The following is a 17,180-nucleotide window of genomic DNA, read 5'->3' as shown; positions in this document are numbered from 1 at the left end:
AAGTTTAATTGAAGAAAAAAAAAAGAAATTGACATAATTGATTTGTATTTAGTACCAAAGAGCTTTGCAACATTAAATATCATCTTTTGCATATTATGAAATAGAAATAACCAAAAGGGGAAATGCCAAAACTTTAAAACAACTTTACTCGAGAACTACGATCTGTAAAGTGCAGATATCGAAAGTGGTCCATATTTAGGAGTACCAAGCAATAACAGATTATGTTAATATGTTACCTAACGGACGGACGGACACATACCAGTCAGTTAAAATGTGATGTTTTACTTAATACCTTAACATTAAAAACTTAACAAACAATAGGGATGAAAACCCAAAACATCTCAAAATATTTTGAGACAACAACGAGCTAAGTTATTTGCTCTTTAAGAAATAATCCAAACTAAAAAGAATTCTAAAACAAAACTAGCAGTAGGTATTAAATTTAATAAAAAATAATAGGGAAAATAACAATTTAACAATTATATATAACAACAGGTGAATTAAACACATGAACAAGCACATAATTAGAACAGTTGATTTTAAATCTTTGTTGTGCATTTATTAAATGTATAACTGTTGTGTTAACAGAAAACTTTATCTAGCACAGATGTTGTGGAAAATCTCCAGCAATGAAGAGAAAAAAAAAACGACATAAAGATAGCGTTTTACTGAATGAATATATGAAAAATGCATTTTACAATAGAGACATGAAAAACTACTTATGCTACATCTCGGTAAACTGAAAATATCTTTTCGGCATCTCAAATTATATGATTGAAACTGTTGTAAGTACATATTAAAAAATATAGCATTGCCTCACTATGTTAGCTCACGAAATTGTCATTAAAAACCCCAATGGATATACAACAGACAAATCAGTTTGAAATTGTGAAATAAACTTATTGTAAAACAGCATACATCGAAAACTAGTTGCTTGCAGGGCAGCTGCATTTAATGAAAAACATATTTTGCCTAATGTATAATGATTTATATATACAATTAATATGGTTAAGATATATTATGATGGAGCGTAAAGATATTTATTCTTCCTTTATATGTATTCTATATCAATTCTTACATTTTTCTTTACATTTTAACAACGTAATTAAAATAATGTGTTAAGGAATTACCTACATAAACAACACTGGACACGATTGTCAAGCCCTATACCAACACGTCTTGTAAAATTTGTATTCAGTCGGTCAAAATAAACTCCTTTGAATTAAAGAAAGGAAAATGTATATAACGTATCCTTAGCTATATCCAAAATAATATGTCATTAAAAAACGGCTGAGAATTATATATTTTGTTGTTTTGTCGCACATATTTACTTAAATGAAAATTATGTTCACACTCAAGAAACAACTTTATATTTTTATATATATGAAAGACTACGTAAAAAATGAATGCATTAATTAAATATGAAATTGTTTCAAGGGTGTAGACATCATTTCTTCGCCAGAAATATGACTAGAAAGTGAACAAAAAGTATAAAATTTACAGAATATCCGAATTTTGGTAAACTTCAATGAATTACTTTGTCCCTTCTGCAAGAATTATCAAATGTCTTTATGTTTTCTCATTTGTGAAGTGTCCAGATTCATAATCTTTCAAAATTGTTAATGATTTATTTTTAGTCGTAGGCTGAATAATAGTAAGTTTCCACCAGTGTTTTGCCTTTGTGCCAAAATGTGTTGAAAATCCATTTTTCGCCAATTATTCCATTTGTGCCAAAATTATCGATTGCAACCAAAACGGGAATGTTAAAGACATGATGGTAAAACAGTTCATTATTTCATTATAGGCTTCGTCATATTATAGAATTATGCATTTAGTCATCTGTTTATTTCGAATTCCTAGTCAGACCAGTTACGTTATTTAATGTCATTGTTTTGATGAAATCAAGTAAGAAATCCAAGTACTAGTAACAATATGTGTGTACTTCGTGCTAGACAATACATATCTTCCTCTAGCAGGTAAGCCTAAAAATAATGAATAAAAATCTTTCTAACCTTTAAAAATGACGTTTGAGTAAACGTTTTGACGTAAATATTTAAGATATACTCTTTTGGCACAAATGAAATATTTCTAGGTCTAAATACCATGATCTAATTATATCGTGGTCGTTACGTGTTGATACAGAGCTTTTCTGATTAATCAAATAATACTAAGTCTACATTTGTTACCTGAACTTCATCGTTGCTGGAGACGAAATATCATGAAAAAGGAGTTTATTCACACCTACTACTACTTACGTTCATCTAACAGCTCTCTGACTCATTAACTTGCATACAATAATTATCACAGTTGAATGCATTACTGTCAACTTCCCGTTTCGCATGACAATGTTATAAGTGTCAATGAAACCAACATGATTTATTCTTCAAATTCCCTTCGGTCACTTAATGTATGATATGGGTTCACCCGTATCGTACCTGTTTTTAAAATAAATATTCTTCTTTTAAGCATTACTGGAATTTATCACGAAACAGCTGCACGCCTTAAAACTGCTTGAACTGCAAGAAGTAATATTATAAGACCAGCTGTTGAGCTAATGAATCTTGCTGCATCATGTGAGTCCATACTGTCTGGTCGGGAAGTATGATTCAGTGTACCTATCATAAGATTTAAAATAATACGAATTTAAAGTTAAAATTATCAGGAAGTTTCCTCTTTTGAGTTGGTTATCTTCACTTATTTCATTCAGAGTTAAAATATTAAGGCAATCGTGGTCCGCTTGTTGCTTGTAAATATAGTTTGGTTTTGATTTGAATTTTCATTTTCAAAAAAACACGAAGGTTATCGTGCAGAAATTTGTTTTTTTAAGTTCTTGTGATTTAGTGTCATTTTCTCATGTTCAATTTCCAAACATTTTTTAAAGTCTAAATGAGAAACAGCTCCCAATAATTAATCATTTATACCTACCTCTCTTTGCATAGTTTGATCCAGCTACAAGAAGAAAAAGAATTATTTAAATGTTATCGATAGCATTTGTGCTGTTCTATATGACACCACAATTGCTATATGTGACATATACATGGTCCATAACCAGTGATTGAAGTTGGTATAATCATTGCTGTATCTTTTTATCATGAATGGATTTTAGAACGTCTGTCTATGGTGATCAAAAACACTATTATGTCCGGCTAAGATCACTTTTAAAAACGTTGATATTTCCGTAAAATGTCACAAGGGAAATTATTAATGTTTGCCCCTTAATCATACTTCCAATTAAATAATGATTTTTGAGATATAAAAAATCATTAATTCGCTTAAACAATGCGTGACGATATTATGTAAGAATCATTTCCAATCTCATCTGTTTTTGTTAATGGTGAACAATACCCCAGTGGTTGGCTGAGTCATTGATGACAACAGTTGAATATTCTAGGAAGAATGCTAGGAAGATCTAACTTTCCCCGAAGAACAAAATGCAAATAAATAATTCTAATTGATTATGGGCATATATAAAATTATCATATTCGGTTTTGTATTTTATTGCAAAACAAATCTACGAGTAATTTAACAAACTTAATACATCTTTCAAATTAAGCAGACCAAAGAACATAAACGAAGTTGTATGACACCATTTGTTTTTTTTTCATTTAATATCGCCTATCCATGCATTATCTCAAATCGTACGCTCCCCAAAAAGTTGTTCTCAAAACTATTTCCTTTAATATATAAGGGTTAACGGTAAATACTTACCATTTAGGACATTTGTAAGGGTTTGGCATTACAGTTAATACTTACCATTTAGAACATTTGTAAGGGTTTGGCATTACAGTTAATACTTACCATTTAGAACATTGACCTTAATACTTGTTATGATTTCTCCTATTGAGCTTGATGCTCTACAGATATACGTTCCATTGTCCTCTGTTTTAGCTGTTCGAATCATCAATGTACTTGTCAATACTCTGGCATTGTGAGCTACTTGTTCTCTAATGAATATCTTTTTATAAGGATCTGCATAAAGTTTATCGCCATTTCGGTACCATTGTATACTATCTGGTGGGCCTGTAGCATTACACACAAGTGTTATTGTCCCACCTTTGTCAGGAAACTCTGTTCCTGTTATTTTAATTTCTGTTGTAAAATATAGTAACCATTAGTAACTATCCAGTTAATTTCAATCTCATTTTTGCTATAAACCCGAATTAAATTGTTAATGCTGTAACGTATATTTACAACATTTATAGATGCTGTGTCTTAGACGTTGTTCGTTACGTCTTGTTACTTTATCAATGGGTCGCCTTAGGCTGACATTTGCATCCCGATGGGGTTGTTGTCTCTTTGACATATACACTACACCTATTCTCGTTATGAACACTTTATCAAATAAAGTAATTAAAGGGGCTCTACACTAAAATTACTTGAACAGATATAACCCCGTTATCTAGTATCATTTAATTTCAAAAGGGCACAAATATACATATATATTAGTATAAAACATGCTTAAGTAATCTTACCAGGTGAAACCGGTTTAACAGCATCTGTAAAATCAAAGAGTATATTATCGAATAGAAAATGTAAGTTCTCTTCCATAAAAGCTGATTAAATACAAAATACCCTATGTTATTCAATATGTTATTTAGATTCCAGTAATTTATGTAAAAAGCCTTCTTTTAATGTATTTTCATTTTACATTTGTACTCAGGTTTAAAAAAAAGAAAATTAATTCTACCTTTGGCCCCATGAAGATACCTACCAATCACAACCAATGTAACATGTCTTCTCATATTGTTTCTTGTAGAAACCTGACATTCATACACTCCTGAGTCGTGAAGCTGAACGTTTTTTATTCCAAGATTCCACTGGTTTTTCCATGACACGTGTTTAGACTGAAACCGAGGGTCTGCTGTAGTTAAAAGTTGTTGTCCTATAGTTATAGGTGTAATGAACGGAACTTTTCGCCATGAAACCTTTTAAAAATATAAATTAAAACAAATCATGTTTATGTTTGTAAGTCCTGAATCATATGCAAGATTTTTCAAAAATATATGTACGTCCGGGTAAAAATAAAACCAATAATAACTTATTTTTATTTTTGAAAGTGTATTTCTAAGTACTTAGCATAAAAATGTTTACAAAGTGCTAAATATGTTTTACGATATCATAGAAAGTATACTCATGTATTGTGCAAATGTGTATGAATTAGTGAATGAAGACTATACAGTGAAACCTACATTCAAAACGTACTTACTTTCTTTGTACCTAAATTTTCCACTGAACACAGTAAAATAGCAGTATCACCTTTATGGAAAGTATACCTTGAAGGAACTGGAAGGAATTTAGGTTGAAGTTGTGGACCTTTTAAGCCTGAAAGAAAATGTGTTTATACTGTAGGTTATTACACATACAATTGCGAATAGATATTTTAGAAAAAAAATATATTTAGTGATTTCCTTCCGAGTGGAAATAAATGAAAATCATGTACATATGCACTGAGTCTTTTGGAAATGCAATGTCTATTGCAGTCGCTCTGAAACAAAGGAGCATGTACAGAAAGGCAAAATATTCCATCACCAGTCACAGTCAAACGTTTTTATCTGGTAACATAAGTGCATTCCTAAATATATAGCTAAAAGTTCTTCGAACATATTTTTTCAGATATGTCGAAAGACGATGAGGACGTTTACATGTCGGTGAATCTGTTTTGTGAACCACATGCAAGTTGTTTTTCTTTTTACGTCCTTTCTTTGTGTTTTTCTTTGCAGTTTTGGTATTGTGTTTCTTGTTCTTGACAGGTTTATCCGTCGACTTCCATGTTCTAAAGATTTTATCTTACATTTTTGCCTAAACTTTACTTTATTATTTACGTTATGACTAATGTTTATTTATCCTGTCTTGAATAGTCAGTAGAGTTTCCAGATGACCTTAATAATCATGACTACTGTTTATTTATGCGGGGAACATGGATAATGTAGTGTTACCTTGACCACGACACATACTAACAAGTAATAGCAATGGTAGGTATGTAATAAACCTAAGTATATGATGATAAGATAATGACCATTCTAAGGCAGGTCTGTCATAATCTGTCAGAAACATACAAACCTTTTTTTTACATATAGCTTGTTTTATGGCACTCAAAGAATTTGGCGGTGTTTTTACATTAGTTGACTTATGTGCACTATCAGAGACAATATCACTTAAACTTTAAAGGTCATAAGTTATCATATTTATATAAATAAGGTTAAAAATAATCTTCTAACTGCTGCTTCAGGATGTTTGAATGCCATTTCACAAATATATGGAATATTTATGCCTATTTCTTTCGTAATCTATAATAGTTTTGATACTAAAATACCCAAGGTGCTCTCCGTGTTCAATCAAATTGAACATATTTTCTTCCATTAATTACTCCTGTCATGTTTTAGTTACAGTTAACACCAAGTGTTTATTCTTCCAAGTTGATCAAAATGATAACACCTGACAATTGAAAGCCGATGAGATACGGACAAAAACTGACTTTCATTTTTGGTAATAAGTTTCTTTTTGATATATTATGGTCACCACAAGAAAAACTAAAGGTATACCGAGATTGTTTGAATATAAGAGTTTATATGATGAGAAGAAATTGCATGCGTTTGTTATGATAAGATGATTAACATTCCAGCACAGATCACTTCACCAAACCGATATCCTACATTCCAAGACTGATAAGTATAAATCGAAGATCAGTGACAAGTAACACTTCTTTCAAATAAGCTTAAATTCTTCTGAATTGCATGCAATCGACCTCACCATTTCTTTTCTATGGATATTAATTCAGGTTAAATCCAAGGCCGCTAAATACTGAACAGTATTACTATGTGTTTCTTTTTTTTAATATAAAATCAACATTGTATCTCCCTTTCTAAATTTTGTTTATTTCAGTAATGGCATCTTAATTAAGATTACTAACTTATAAACTATAATGACCTGACCGATTTGTGCCATGAAATAAACATGATACAGTTAATTAAAAAGAAAATGAAAACCCTATTACCCACTGATATCTTTGCCAACTTAGTCATTCTATTGATTAATCATTCATGGCTAGAATTTATGTTTACTGTCAATTTCTCATGTTGTAGTCAACTGATATAAATATAATCATCCAAACACAGAAAAATCTAATTGAATAGCAGCTATTTTAAATAAACAATATAGCGGTTTTTAAAGGTATCATATGAAAACGTTGATGTTTTTTTTTTCATTTTTCTTAAAGGTAAATTATTTTTTTTAAACTTTTTTTTAGTTAAATCAACGAACTCTTCGAAGCAGATTAGTAAGTTAAAAACAGAAACCCTTTTTTATTTAGTTAAATAATTTACGATATGTTGATCCGTGTGGTTATTAACAAAGTATAAATCCATACAAATTACTTGTATATCTTACTTCCTCAATATTTTATTCATTACTATAATGAACACAAAATTAGAATATCAACCAAGAATTATACAATACCTAGAATCCAATTTCAAACACCGATTAAAGAAGAACAAAGCAGCATTTCTATTAATTCCCTTGATAAAATAAAGATGCATCATACCAGTTCCATAAGTTATATATACATGATGATAAATTAAAGTAAAATGAGGTATAGAAAGGCAAACGAACACTATCCCTATATCACGAAGTGGAATTTGAAAAAAAATGGTCAATCAAATTTAATAATATATTTCATGCCAATTATCTTTGCTTAGTAATGGGTAAGAATTTTAGTAGATGCATAATTTGATCAAATAACGGGTACACGTCAATAACTAAATAATTAATTCAACTTCGTAGAGACTATTCAAATTTTTACTACATTCAAAATATCAAAATTAAAAAAACAAATATTTACTTACATGTTACTGAGATAAAGAAAGGAGAAATTATCCATAGTAGAATTTTATACTCCATATCACATCATGACATTAACTGTTACAGTAGTATAAAGTTCTCCTTTTTGGTTGATTAGAATAGAAGGTCTTAAGGTTTTGTCTTTACTAAAATAAGTGCATTTGCTTCATTAACTTTCATATAAAAGCAAAGTCATCATTACATTAACTGTTGGAGCTTTGCCTGAGCCACTCGTACAGAGCCTATTTGGGTAAAAATAATGAATATTTGATAACTCGATAATTAAGACTATTGCGGATCATTTATTTATCCAATAGTCTATGCTGTAGACGATAACAAGTTAGTTATTGTTTAAATAAGTATTTGTTCTGCAATGAAGGTTTTTACCGTCTTTTAAGACTTACATGTAATAAACAACCTATGAATAATTAAATATTCAGCCGACAACGTTTCATTTATCAATTCGATGGCCTATTTGTAGTATATATTTCATCTTAGTTGGTTTGCTTTTTTTGTGTCTTTTTCGGGAAAAAGCATCGAAAGCACAATTTTTCCTTGTGGTTGATAGTAATAGAGTAAATTTTTGGGAGTTTTTTTAAAATTGATTTCAATCGCAAAATTTGAACTACATGAACATCACAAGGGACATATCATTAACAAATCAAACAATGTAAAAGCTAATTGAACACTTAAAATTGTTGAACATGATTGTTTAATGAAATAAAGCCTGATGTATTTTGTCTATTTTATGAGAAATATAATTAACGTCGTATCATATTCTTTTAGCTTGTAATGTCTTTTAAACTATTTGTAACATTGAAATTTATTGTCATCCAAACAAAGCAAATCAAATTTGAAGTACTCCGAAACAAAGATAATAATTCAGCACATATATCTAAGTTACTTTTATCTACATCATTTAACATGATCGGGTCAGTACTTTTGCTCATATGAATAAAATGAAGACTTTGAAACTAAGTCCAATCGATCGACATATTCTACATATCGAGTCTATACTAACTCTGTAAACTCTGTAATAAAATCCATATTCTCCTTATATAAGTCTGTATATATATTGACCAGGATCTATCGGAAATTAAAATACTATCTAAAAGACTGTAGAAAAAATAAGAAAATATCGTGTAGCAGTAGATAAAACAGGTGAAACATGGAAAATACATTTGGGAAGTCTGCAAGAGTCGTTGGAAAAATGGAATGATTACATCACTACAATAAGTATGATTAAACTTTCTAATGATCATCTATTGGTGCTTTTATGAAATGATTCAAAATGATTTTGGCAGTTATATTAGTCCAGAGTCTACTTTGTAGAATCCAGACAGTAACATTTGTCTGTGGATGATATGTAGCTTAAACAAGAATAATATAAGTTTTTCAATTACCCAGACATAAACAGAGCATTCGTATATGAATGGCGGGTAGTTTTAACAAAATATGACTTGTTTTAATGAATCTTTCATGAATTCACCTCAGACTTTAGTAGGGTTCGTGCTGTTTGTTTCCTTTTTCTGTATGTCCTTTGGTATTTTGCTATTGCTTTGGTTTTCATTTTGTATTCCCGGCTTGTTGTGACCACGGATTTCCTCGCGTTTGTATCTTTGGCATTTCTACTCTGCTTATACTTTACTAACATTATATCAAACCAAAAATCTACAAACGTTTTCACGTTCATTCACAAGGAATGATTTAGTAAACTTAAAGCATGAATTTATAAGATGAAAATAAAAAGTTTGATTTTGTTGAATTCGAAGTTACTTAAGTATTGTTTTATTTACTTTTTTTTACCAGAATATGCGAAATAACCAACTTTCCAGCAGTTTACACTTGATGAACCACAAAACGATTTATGGACAAGCGTAAGCTGATTAAAAATTGGCTATTCGAGGATAACTTTATCAAAAATAATAAAAAAAATCCATATAATTAAATTTCTGATCAATTAAAATAAAAATTAAGATTAGGCCCTTCATCAAAGCAGCTTGAAATTATTTGAAATGTCGACTAAGGAACGATCCACGTTAATAACATCAAAGTACCAAGTTAGTATGTGGAAAATTACCCATCTTTTCCAGATGAAAATTAAACAATCGAATTAAATTATGTTATTGTAAATATCGACAAAAAATACCGAAGCGTCAGCTGTTGGATGATTCAAATACTTCAAAATCCATAAGCATAACCTAAACACAAATACATGAAACAGAGACGATCTACATACACAATATGGCGAACTAAATAAAAGATTGCACATAAAAACTGAAGATAACTAAAACAAGATGTCACACTGATACAAAAACACTGACAGTAAGAACCACCACAAAAAACCGGGAGTGACATCAGGTGCTCCGGAATCGTTTAAAAAAATTATTACCAGTATGACTATCAGTGGTAATATCTTTATTACGTCGTCCATGCGAACATAAGGTAGTTTGGGTATACGTTTATCTCTTCAAATCTGTATCATGTTAGTATAATGTGCTCATTGATCCCATTATCCAGGCAAATTTACTCCAATCAAGTGCTTGCTAATTGACTGAAATAACGAACTTCATGATAGGGTAAAATAACAAAACTAACGATTTGAACCAACTTTGTATTTACCATGAAGTGGAGCATAAAAGATCAAACAATTACCATTATCTACAAAGAAATTTGTACTGATATGTATAATATGACTTTCAGTTTGAATTTCTCATTAAAAAATCAAAAACTCTGGGGACACCAGTAAATTGTACTGTAGGACCACTTGTCATTGTAAGGGGAATTTGCAATTTAGGTTACAACCTTCATTATGACTGCAAATTTTAACATGATTTAAAAAGTAATTATGAAAACCATGATTCTAGCGGAAATCAAATGAATGTAACCCAGGGACAAAGACCAGCATGGACCAGGTGCACCGGTAGGGTAAGCGTCCTGTGCGTTTCTAGAAACACTAAAATCACGCGGTAAAATGCCCTCAGTGTTTCACAAGATTTGTGGGAAAAAGCAATTCATCTCCAGGCCTTACATTATAATTGTTCACAAGTTTTTAGTTTTTTTTTTTTAAAGGAACTGTCAAAAGAAACTATTGATCTATGTATATATATTCGCTACACTGCTCCATCGGATCAAATTGATGCAGGGAAGATAACGTAAACTTATAGAAGGGTCTGAAAAATTCCCAACGATGTTAGAACTGTCAAATTTGCGATGCAAATTTTTGGTCGTTCCCTCTGCGGGACTCGAACTCGTACCGTTGTGAGATCTATGGCAACACCGCCTGCACTAAGTCCAGCGCCCTAGACCACTCGACCAGCTAGGCTATATAAAAATATAGCTTTCGCTGGCCGGGTCATTCCTCCTCGTAGGATTAATCTAGGGCTCTAACTTAGTACACACTGTATGGTAGTACGGGACAGTTCATCTAGGTGTTATTTTGTAGGATAGAGGATCAAATTAATGATGCATGTCACAACAAATGAATATTATATAACGTCTCAGAATGTGACGACTCTATTCGCTACACTTCTCCAGCGGATCAAATTGATATGCGTATGGAGTTTTCATATCACAACTCATACTTTATGCCAGAGCTTGCTGTAACTACGCAGACTTTTTTGTATCGTGCTAGAATTAAAATTATGCATTTAGAACAGGGTTATGTTGCTACAAGATTGAAGTCATCACTACAGAAGTTTTATGGTCGTTATCATGAACTCGTGGATCGTTACGGTGTATACATCTACGCCATGAAAACTGATTTTTTCAACGTGTCATAGTATTTCTTTCCTCTTTCGTCTACCACGGACTTGACTTTTTATGAGCGACTTGGCGGGTGTTTCTAGAAAAGCAGAGGAAGCTTACCTTACCGGTTCACCTGGTCCGTGCTCCCAGTTTTTAGTGGAGTACGAGTTGCTCATTTGCTTTTGTTACTTTGTATGTGTGCTTTTAGTTACTTTATGTTCTTTGTTATGTATGTCTGTTTTCCATGTCTGGTCTTTGTCCCTGGATTACATTCTTTTTGATTATCGCTATGAACTTGATTCCCTTGATTACTCTTTTAAGTTTAACAGAAAAAATTGAACATTAGTTTTTTTTATGTTAACTGCTGATCAAATTAGATTAAGCATTAATCACGAATAGCTTAAACATTTCACACAATATATTGTAACCTATCTTAGACTTTACATTCTTTGTAAAGAAATCAGATGAGAAAGTCATCAATATTGGTCTTAACTTTAACATCCTTTTTAAATTAAAATAAATGTTACAAATATACTTTTGTTAATAATTTCAAAGAAAATGAATGAATTTCCCCCTCTGTTGTAGTCAAAAATTGTGTCAACATCCAAGACATAAAAAAGTGGTTTTTTTTTATGTATTTATTGTGTTTTGAATTTTCATGTTAATGGAAACTGAAACACTTATAAAAACTGTTAACTATATAACTTTTATACCAGTGAATATCTGTCAGTATAACAAAGTGTCGCTGTTGTTCAAATTAAGTTCTTCAAAAATGTTTGTGTAGTTTGAAGTTGAATAAAGTTCTTACATTTCTGTCAAACCGTGAGCTATTCAATTAATCTCAAACCAAGAATCAAGTGCAAAAGTAAACGATTTTAAGTGAGGCCATTAATCAACATAGTTTCCGTAAAATTAACTTGAATGACTCCTTTATTAGATTATATCACTAACACTGTCGTAATCATCAAGAGTTTATAGCGCATTAGCGAATAGCTTCATTCAATATTCACAAAAAATGTCACCTTCTCTCCTTAAATCTTATAGAAACATTGATTTTTCTTTACACAATTGCATTGAACAAATAGTACGATAAAATATATATTTAACAAGCCCTTGCGCAAATTATAATTGTTATTTTAAGGCGCGGGTTCTACATTTAAAATTAAAAAAAAAAACTACAGAAAATTCAAGGAAATACTTTGTATGTGCGACATGGTAAATAAACGAAAAAACAAAGCAACAACAAATGCACTCATCCAACAAAATCCTGACTGAAAAGTTGTTTACAAGGAAGTATAAAAACCAATCAGCTAGACCATCTAGGAAAGCTAATTGATGTCTACACAACAGATGTTACACATCGCTAATTAGCTTCAATAAGCTTTGAAACACGGGTCAAGATTTAATATCCTTAGTTAGCATCTACTGCTACAAGCACGAGATATTCATTGGGGGAAAAAGAAATACCAGATCTATTGTGTCGAAAGCATGAATGTTATTTTGAATGATCTTCATAGTAGTAAGTTATGGAAAACCATCTTGTTCATATTAGGATAAACCATCCAGTTAATAATAATTCCGAATGAATCTTTTAGTAATTGTTCAGTAAATTCAAGACTAAGTCCACTGAAATTACGCATCTTCATGTAAGCACTAGAGATGCATGGCCATTTAAAAGGGAGAGGTCATATTAACAAATGTAGTACATATACTTGTAAATAGATATGTAACAGTAACAACAACGACCATATAATGTTTCCTCATACGTCCTATATCCCTGACTTACACACTACTTGAGTATAGACTGTCAATGACGTTGTATGTGAAATGGTTTTGATTTTGGTTATTGACCAATAGACCTCCATCATCTACCATTATCATTTAATTATGAATGTTTATAGAAGTCATAAAGGGATGGAATATGCATAGTTACCTTTCTATGAACTGTTGATAATATATTGGTATGATAGATAACATTGCACTATAATTAGATAGTACAAACAGTCTCATTTAAACTAAACTTCATAAACCAGCAAATAGATCAATGAGAGACGTTTATAACCAAATAATGTTGAAACCCAAATTAAATTATGATTACTGTGTTATACAATCAACTCAACCAATTGACAGATTTAGCCTATCTTGTTTTACACATCAGCGTTATGGCTACATGTAATATTCAGAATTTCAGAATAAATGACGATGACCTGCACAGCATTGTTTCGGATTGCAAGTTATGCAAGTGAGATATTTATAGTAGTTCAGATGACTAAGTTCAAAAGCAAGTAAACTAAATAATGGAAAGCACATTGGACCTATTATATATCTGACAAGTAACTAAAAATTTGATTGATGTAGAGAGACATGTTATTGATACTTAGTGCCAACATCTGATGTCAAAAAGGTTTTGGATGTTTGTTTATCATGCGGTGCACCTAATTAGGAACACCCCAGTTACTTTTACAACTGTTGACCTGAAATAACGTGTTCATTGAGCAACTTTCACCAACAGTTAAATGTCAAATATAATAGTTGTTTTAATTCATATTTACAGTGTGTTTACCTTCGTACAAAGTTATCATTTTACTAGTAGTTGCTTCAATGAAGTCTTTCAAACTATTTTGTCTTATAATATTAAATACAAATATTTTCACTAAAAAAAATAGTAAAATATTTAATTTTATAATGGTAATGTGACATATTGCTGCTTATACAGAATATTGAAAACTTATTAATTTTAGATTAATTTAATTAATTTACAACTATTGAATGTTTTTCCAATATAAACGTCACTAAACCAAAAATTAAAAAAAATTGTTACTAAGATTATTTGATAAATTATGAAATGTAAAATGAAGTAGATTTACATGGGGAAAATGAAGGGAAGAGGAATGAATTATTAACTTTGTTTTGATACTTTGAAGAATTTGATATGCTAATTTTGTATTGGAATTTTTGCGATATCCGGCGAATTATGAGACGTATTTGGTATTTTATGTGTTCTATATAGCAGATAAAGAAAAATTATATGAAATTAAAAACAAGCGATACATTTTTAAGTTATCATCACTGACATGAATATTTAAAGTTTGTTAAATTTCAATAATAAATGGGTATGTTAATATGTGTATACAATCATTGAAAAGTGGTACGTTCTATCAGTTCGCATGATTTTTAGAATAATTCTTATTGAACAAAGTAGAAGGAATATAAGTATTTTATTTGTAAGAATACTTTTAGATATAAATTTGGAAGGTTTTAAAGAATTGGTAATAGCATACTGGTTAATTTTTCCCGATGTTTCTAAAATTGATACTCTGTACCAGACCCTCTGTTTAAGGGGAAAGGACAAAACAAAATGACTAACATATCTCACAACCTGAAAGAGGAAAATCTCTAAAGAGACTATTACCTAACATTCGGTTTGCACAGTGTGCATGGAAAGTAGTTAATGTTTGATGGAAGTCTGAATCTTCAGGCTTACCGCCGTATAGGTTTGCATCAAGACAAAGAACAAGAAAAAATGCTGAAGATTATCAACGAATTCTTGTTAAAATTTCAAAATCAAATGGAAATCGAACATAACATATAATAGGCATGCCATAACTTAGAAACCGTCCTAATAATAAGATTTACAATGTATTAGATTTAACAAGAAAAGATACATTGATGCAAAAGTAAAATAGATTATATAAATATATTTTCATTTATTGTATAGCAGTATAATTTCCCCATAGAAAGCAATGCAACGTCTGCGTGTAATAAATTTCCATATTGCATCAGAGCAAATACATTTATTTTTTTTAGCTATACGTGACAAAAATTCATTTTAAACAAAACTAAATTATATTGCCATACAATCAGAGAGTTATTGCATGAATACTGGGGAATGTTGTCCCTCGTAGAATGTATATTGCACCCGAAAACTCGTGCAATATGGAATTATACTCGTGATGATTTTACCCAGTATTCAATGAATAACCCTTTCTCTTCATTTAACAGTTGAATCCCTAATACATTCCTACCTGATACTTCTAATAGGCAAGCAAGAGTTATCCATAGAAATACTTTTATGTGCATATCACACAATAATATGAATTGCGGAAGAAACACCATTGTGTCAATACGTTATTATCAAGTCATCATCAGTGAATTAATATTGACGATGAAGAATACGTACGACCCAGCGTGTTCAGTGAATTGTTAACAATTTCACATTATAGCACAACCACCACGACCAACCGTTAAATTTAAAAACTTTTCACTGAAGTTCATAGGCTGCAAGAACAAAATAATGAATATTTGATCAATCCGTAGTCAGGATAATGACATATAAATTGATAAATCCAATACGAATTCTTCCTTTTCAAGCATATAACTGAGCAGGAACAAAATAATTGTGAATATTTGAAACGAACTATTAAAAATAAAGCCGTATTATTTGTATAAAATGACTATCTCCTAATTTATTCACAACTCCACTGTATCCAATTGATTAACTTTAATATTTCTGTACTTGAAAAAGTTAGAGTAGACAATCTCTAATCATATGCTATGGATAAATATCAGACTCTTCTTGAGAAACAGCAGAATGTTGCGACTGTGCATGTCGATATTCCATTTATTCAGATAGCGAGGTAGACAGGCAAATTAACAAGCTGCTGAATTTATTTATATTGTTTATGACAACGTCATCGGCTAATAACACATTGAGGTAATATATCTATGCATTAGTACAAACGTATTAGTGCCTTTGTTTTAGTAAAACTTTTGTGATGTCGCGCCTCGAGCGTGTTAAAGTTCTGTTGATTTCACTTTTATACATTACACTGAATATCAAGAAATATGAAAAAAATTTCATTTAAGAAAGTGCATCGCCTAGATAACTTAGTTGTTGTATAGAGAGTAATTGGTTGCTGTAGACTATATGCGATGCCACTACTTCGAATCAATGTTTAAAATGATAACGGTTCTCCACTGTTTTAGTCTCCATCTTTTTATGTGAAAACTATTTCTAAGTAGAAAGTTTTCAATGCTATGTAATCAATTTATTGTAAAATTGTAAAACAGAGTATCAAAGAGTAATCAAGGGAACCAAGGTTACAGCGGTAATCAAAAGAATGTAATCCAGGGACAAAGACCAGACATGGAAAACAGACATACACAACAAAAAACATAAAGTAACTAAAATCATACATACAAAGTAACAAAAGCAAATGAGCAACTCGGACTCCACTAAAGACTGGGAGCATGAACCAGGTGCACCGGTAGGGTAAGCGTCCTTTGATTTTCTAGAAACACCCACCGAGTTGCTCATAAAAAGTAAAGTCCGGGGAAGACAAACGAGGAAAAGAAAACCATGATACGTTGAATAAATCAGTTTTCATGGGGCTGATGGATACACCATAACGATCCACGAGTTCATGATGACGACCATAAAACTTCTGTAGTGATGACATCAATCTTGTAGCAACATAAGCCTGTTCCAGAAGTCTATTTGTTAGAGTTCTAGCGCGATACAAAAAGTCTGCGTAGTTATAGCAAGCTCTGGCATAACGTATGAGTTGTGATGTGAACACTCTATACACAGGTGCTGA

At 31.0% G+C, this 17,180-nt stretch overlaps 1 protein-coding gene across 2 annotated transcripts; it reads right to left on the bottom strand.

The window, feature by feature from the left end:
- Nucleotides 1-424: 424 nt before the first annotated feature.
- On the bottom strand, nucleotides 425-16,230 carry LOC148622887 (zwei Ig domain protein zig-8-like). Of its 2 annotated transcripts, none has more exons than XM_088573171.1 (7): nucleotides 15,609-16,230; nucleotides 5,207-5,322; nucleotides 4,712-4,925; nucleotides 4,473-4,496; nucleotides 3,799-4,089; nucleotides 2,926-2,949; nucleotides 425-2,615 (listed from the first exon to the last, which is right to left on the bottom strand). In XM_088573171.1, the coding sequence occupies exons 1-7, from the start codon at nucleotides 15,697-15,699 to the stop codon at nucleotides 2,482-2,484; spliced, it is 894 nt and encodes a 297-aa protein (XP_088429297.1). In that variant the 5' UTR covers nucleotides 15,700-16,230; the 3' UTR covers nucleotides 425-2,481. The 2 variants fall into 2 exon arrangements, with proteins under 2 accessions (XP_088429297.1, XP_088429298.1); XM_088573172.1 differs by lacking the exon at nucleotides 15,609-16,230 and adding an exon at nucleotides 7,842-7,964.
- Between the last annotated feature and the right edge of the window lie 950 nt (nucleotides 16,231-17,180).

The sequence above is a fragment of the Perna viridis genome, chromosome 3, assembly GCF_037379345.1.
Source record: "Perna viridis isolate PV_CMFRI_1.1 ecotype Kerala chromosome 3, ASM3737934v1, whole genome shotgun sequence".
NCBI lineage: Eukaryota > Metazoa > Mollusca > Bivalvia > Mytilida > Mytilidae > Perna > Perna viridis.
This window is presented reverse-complemented; position numbering and strand designations above follow the sequence as displayed.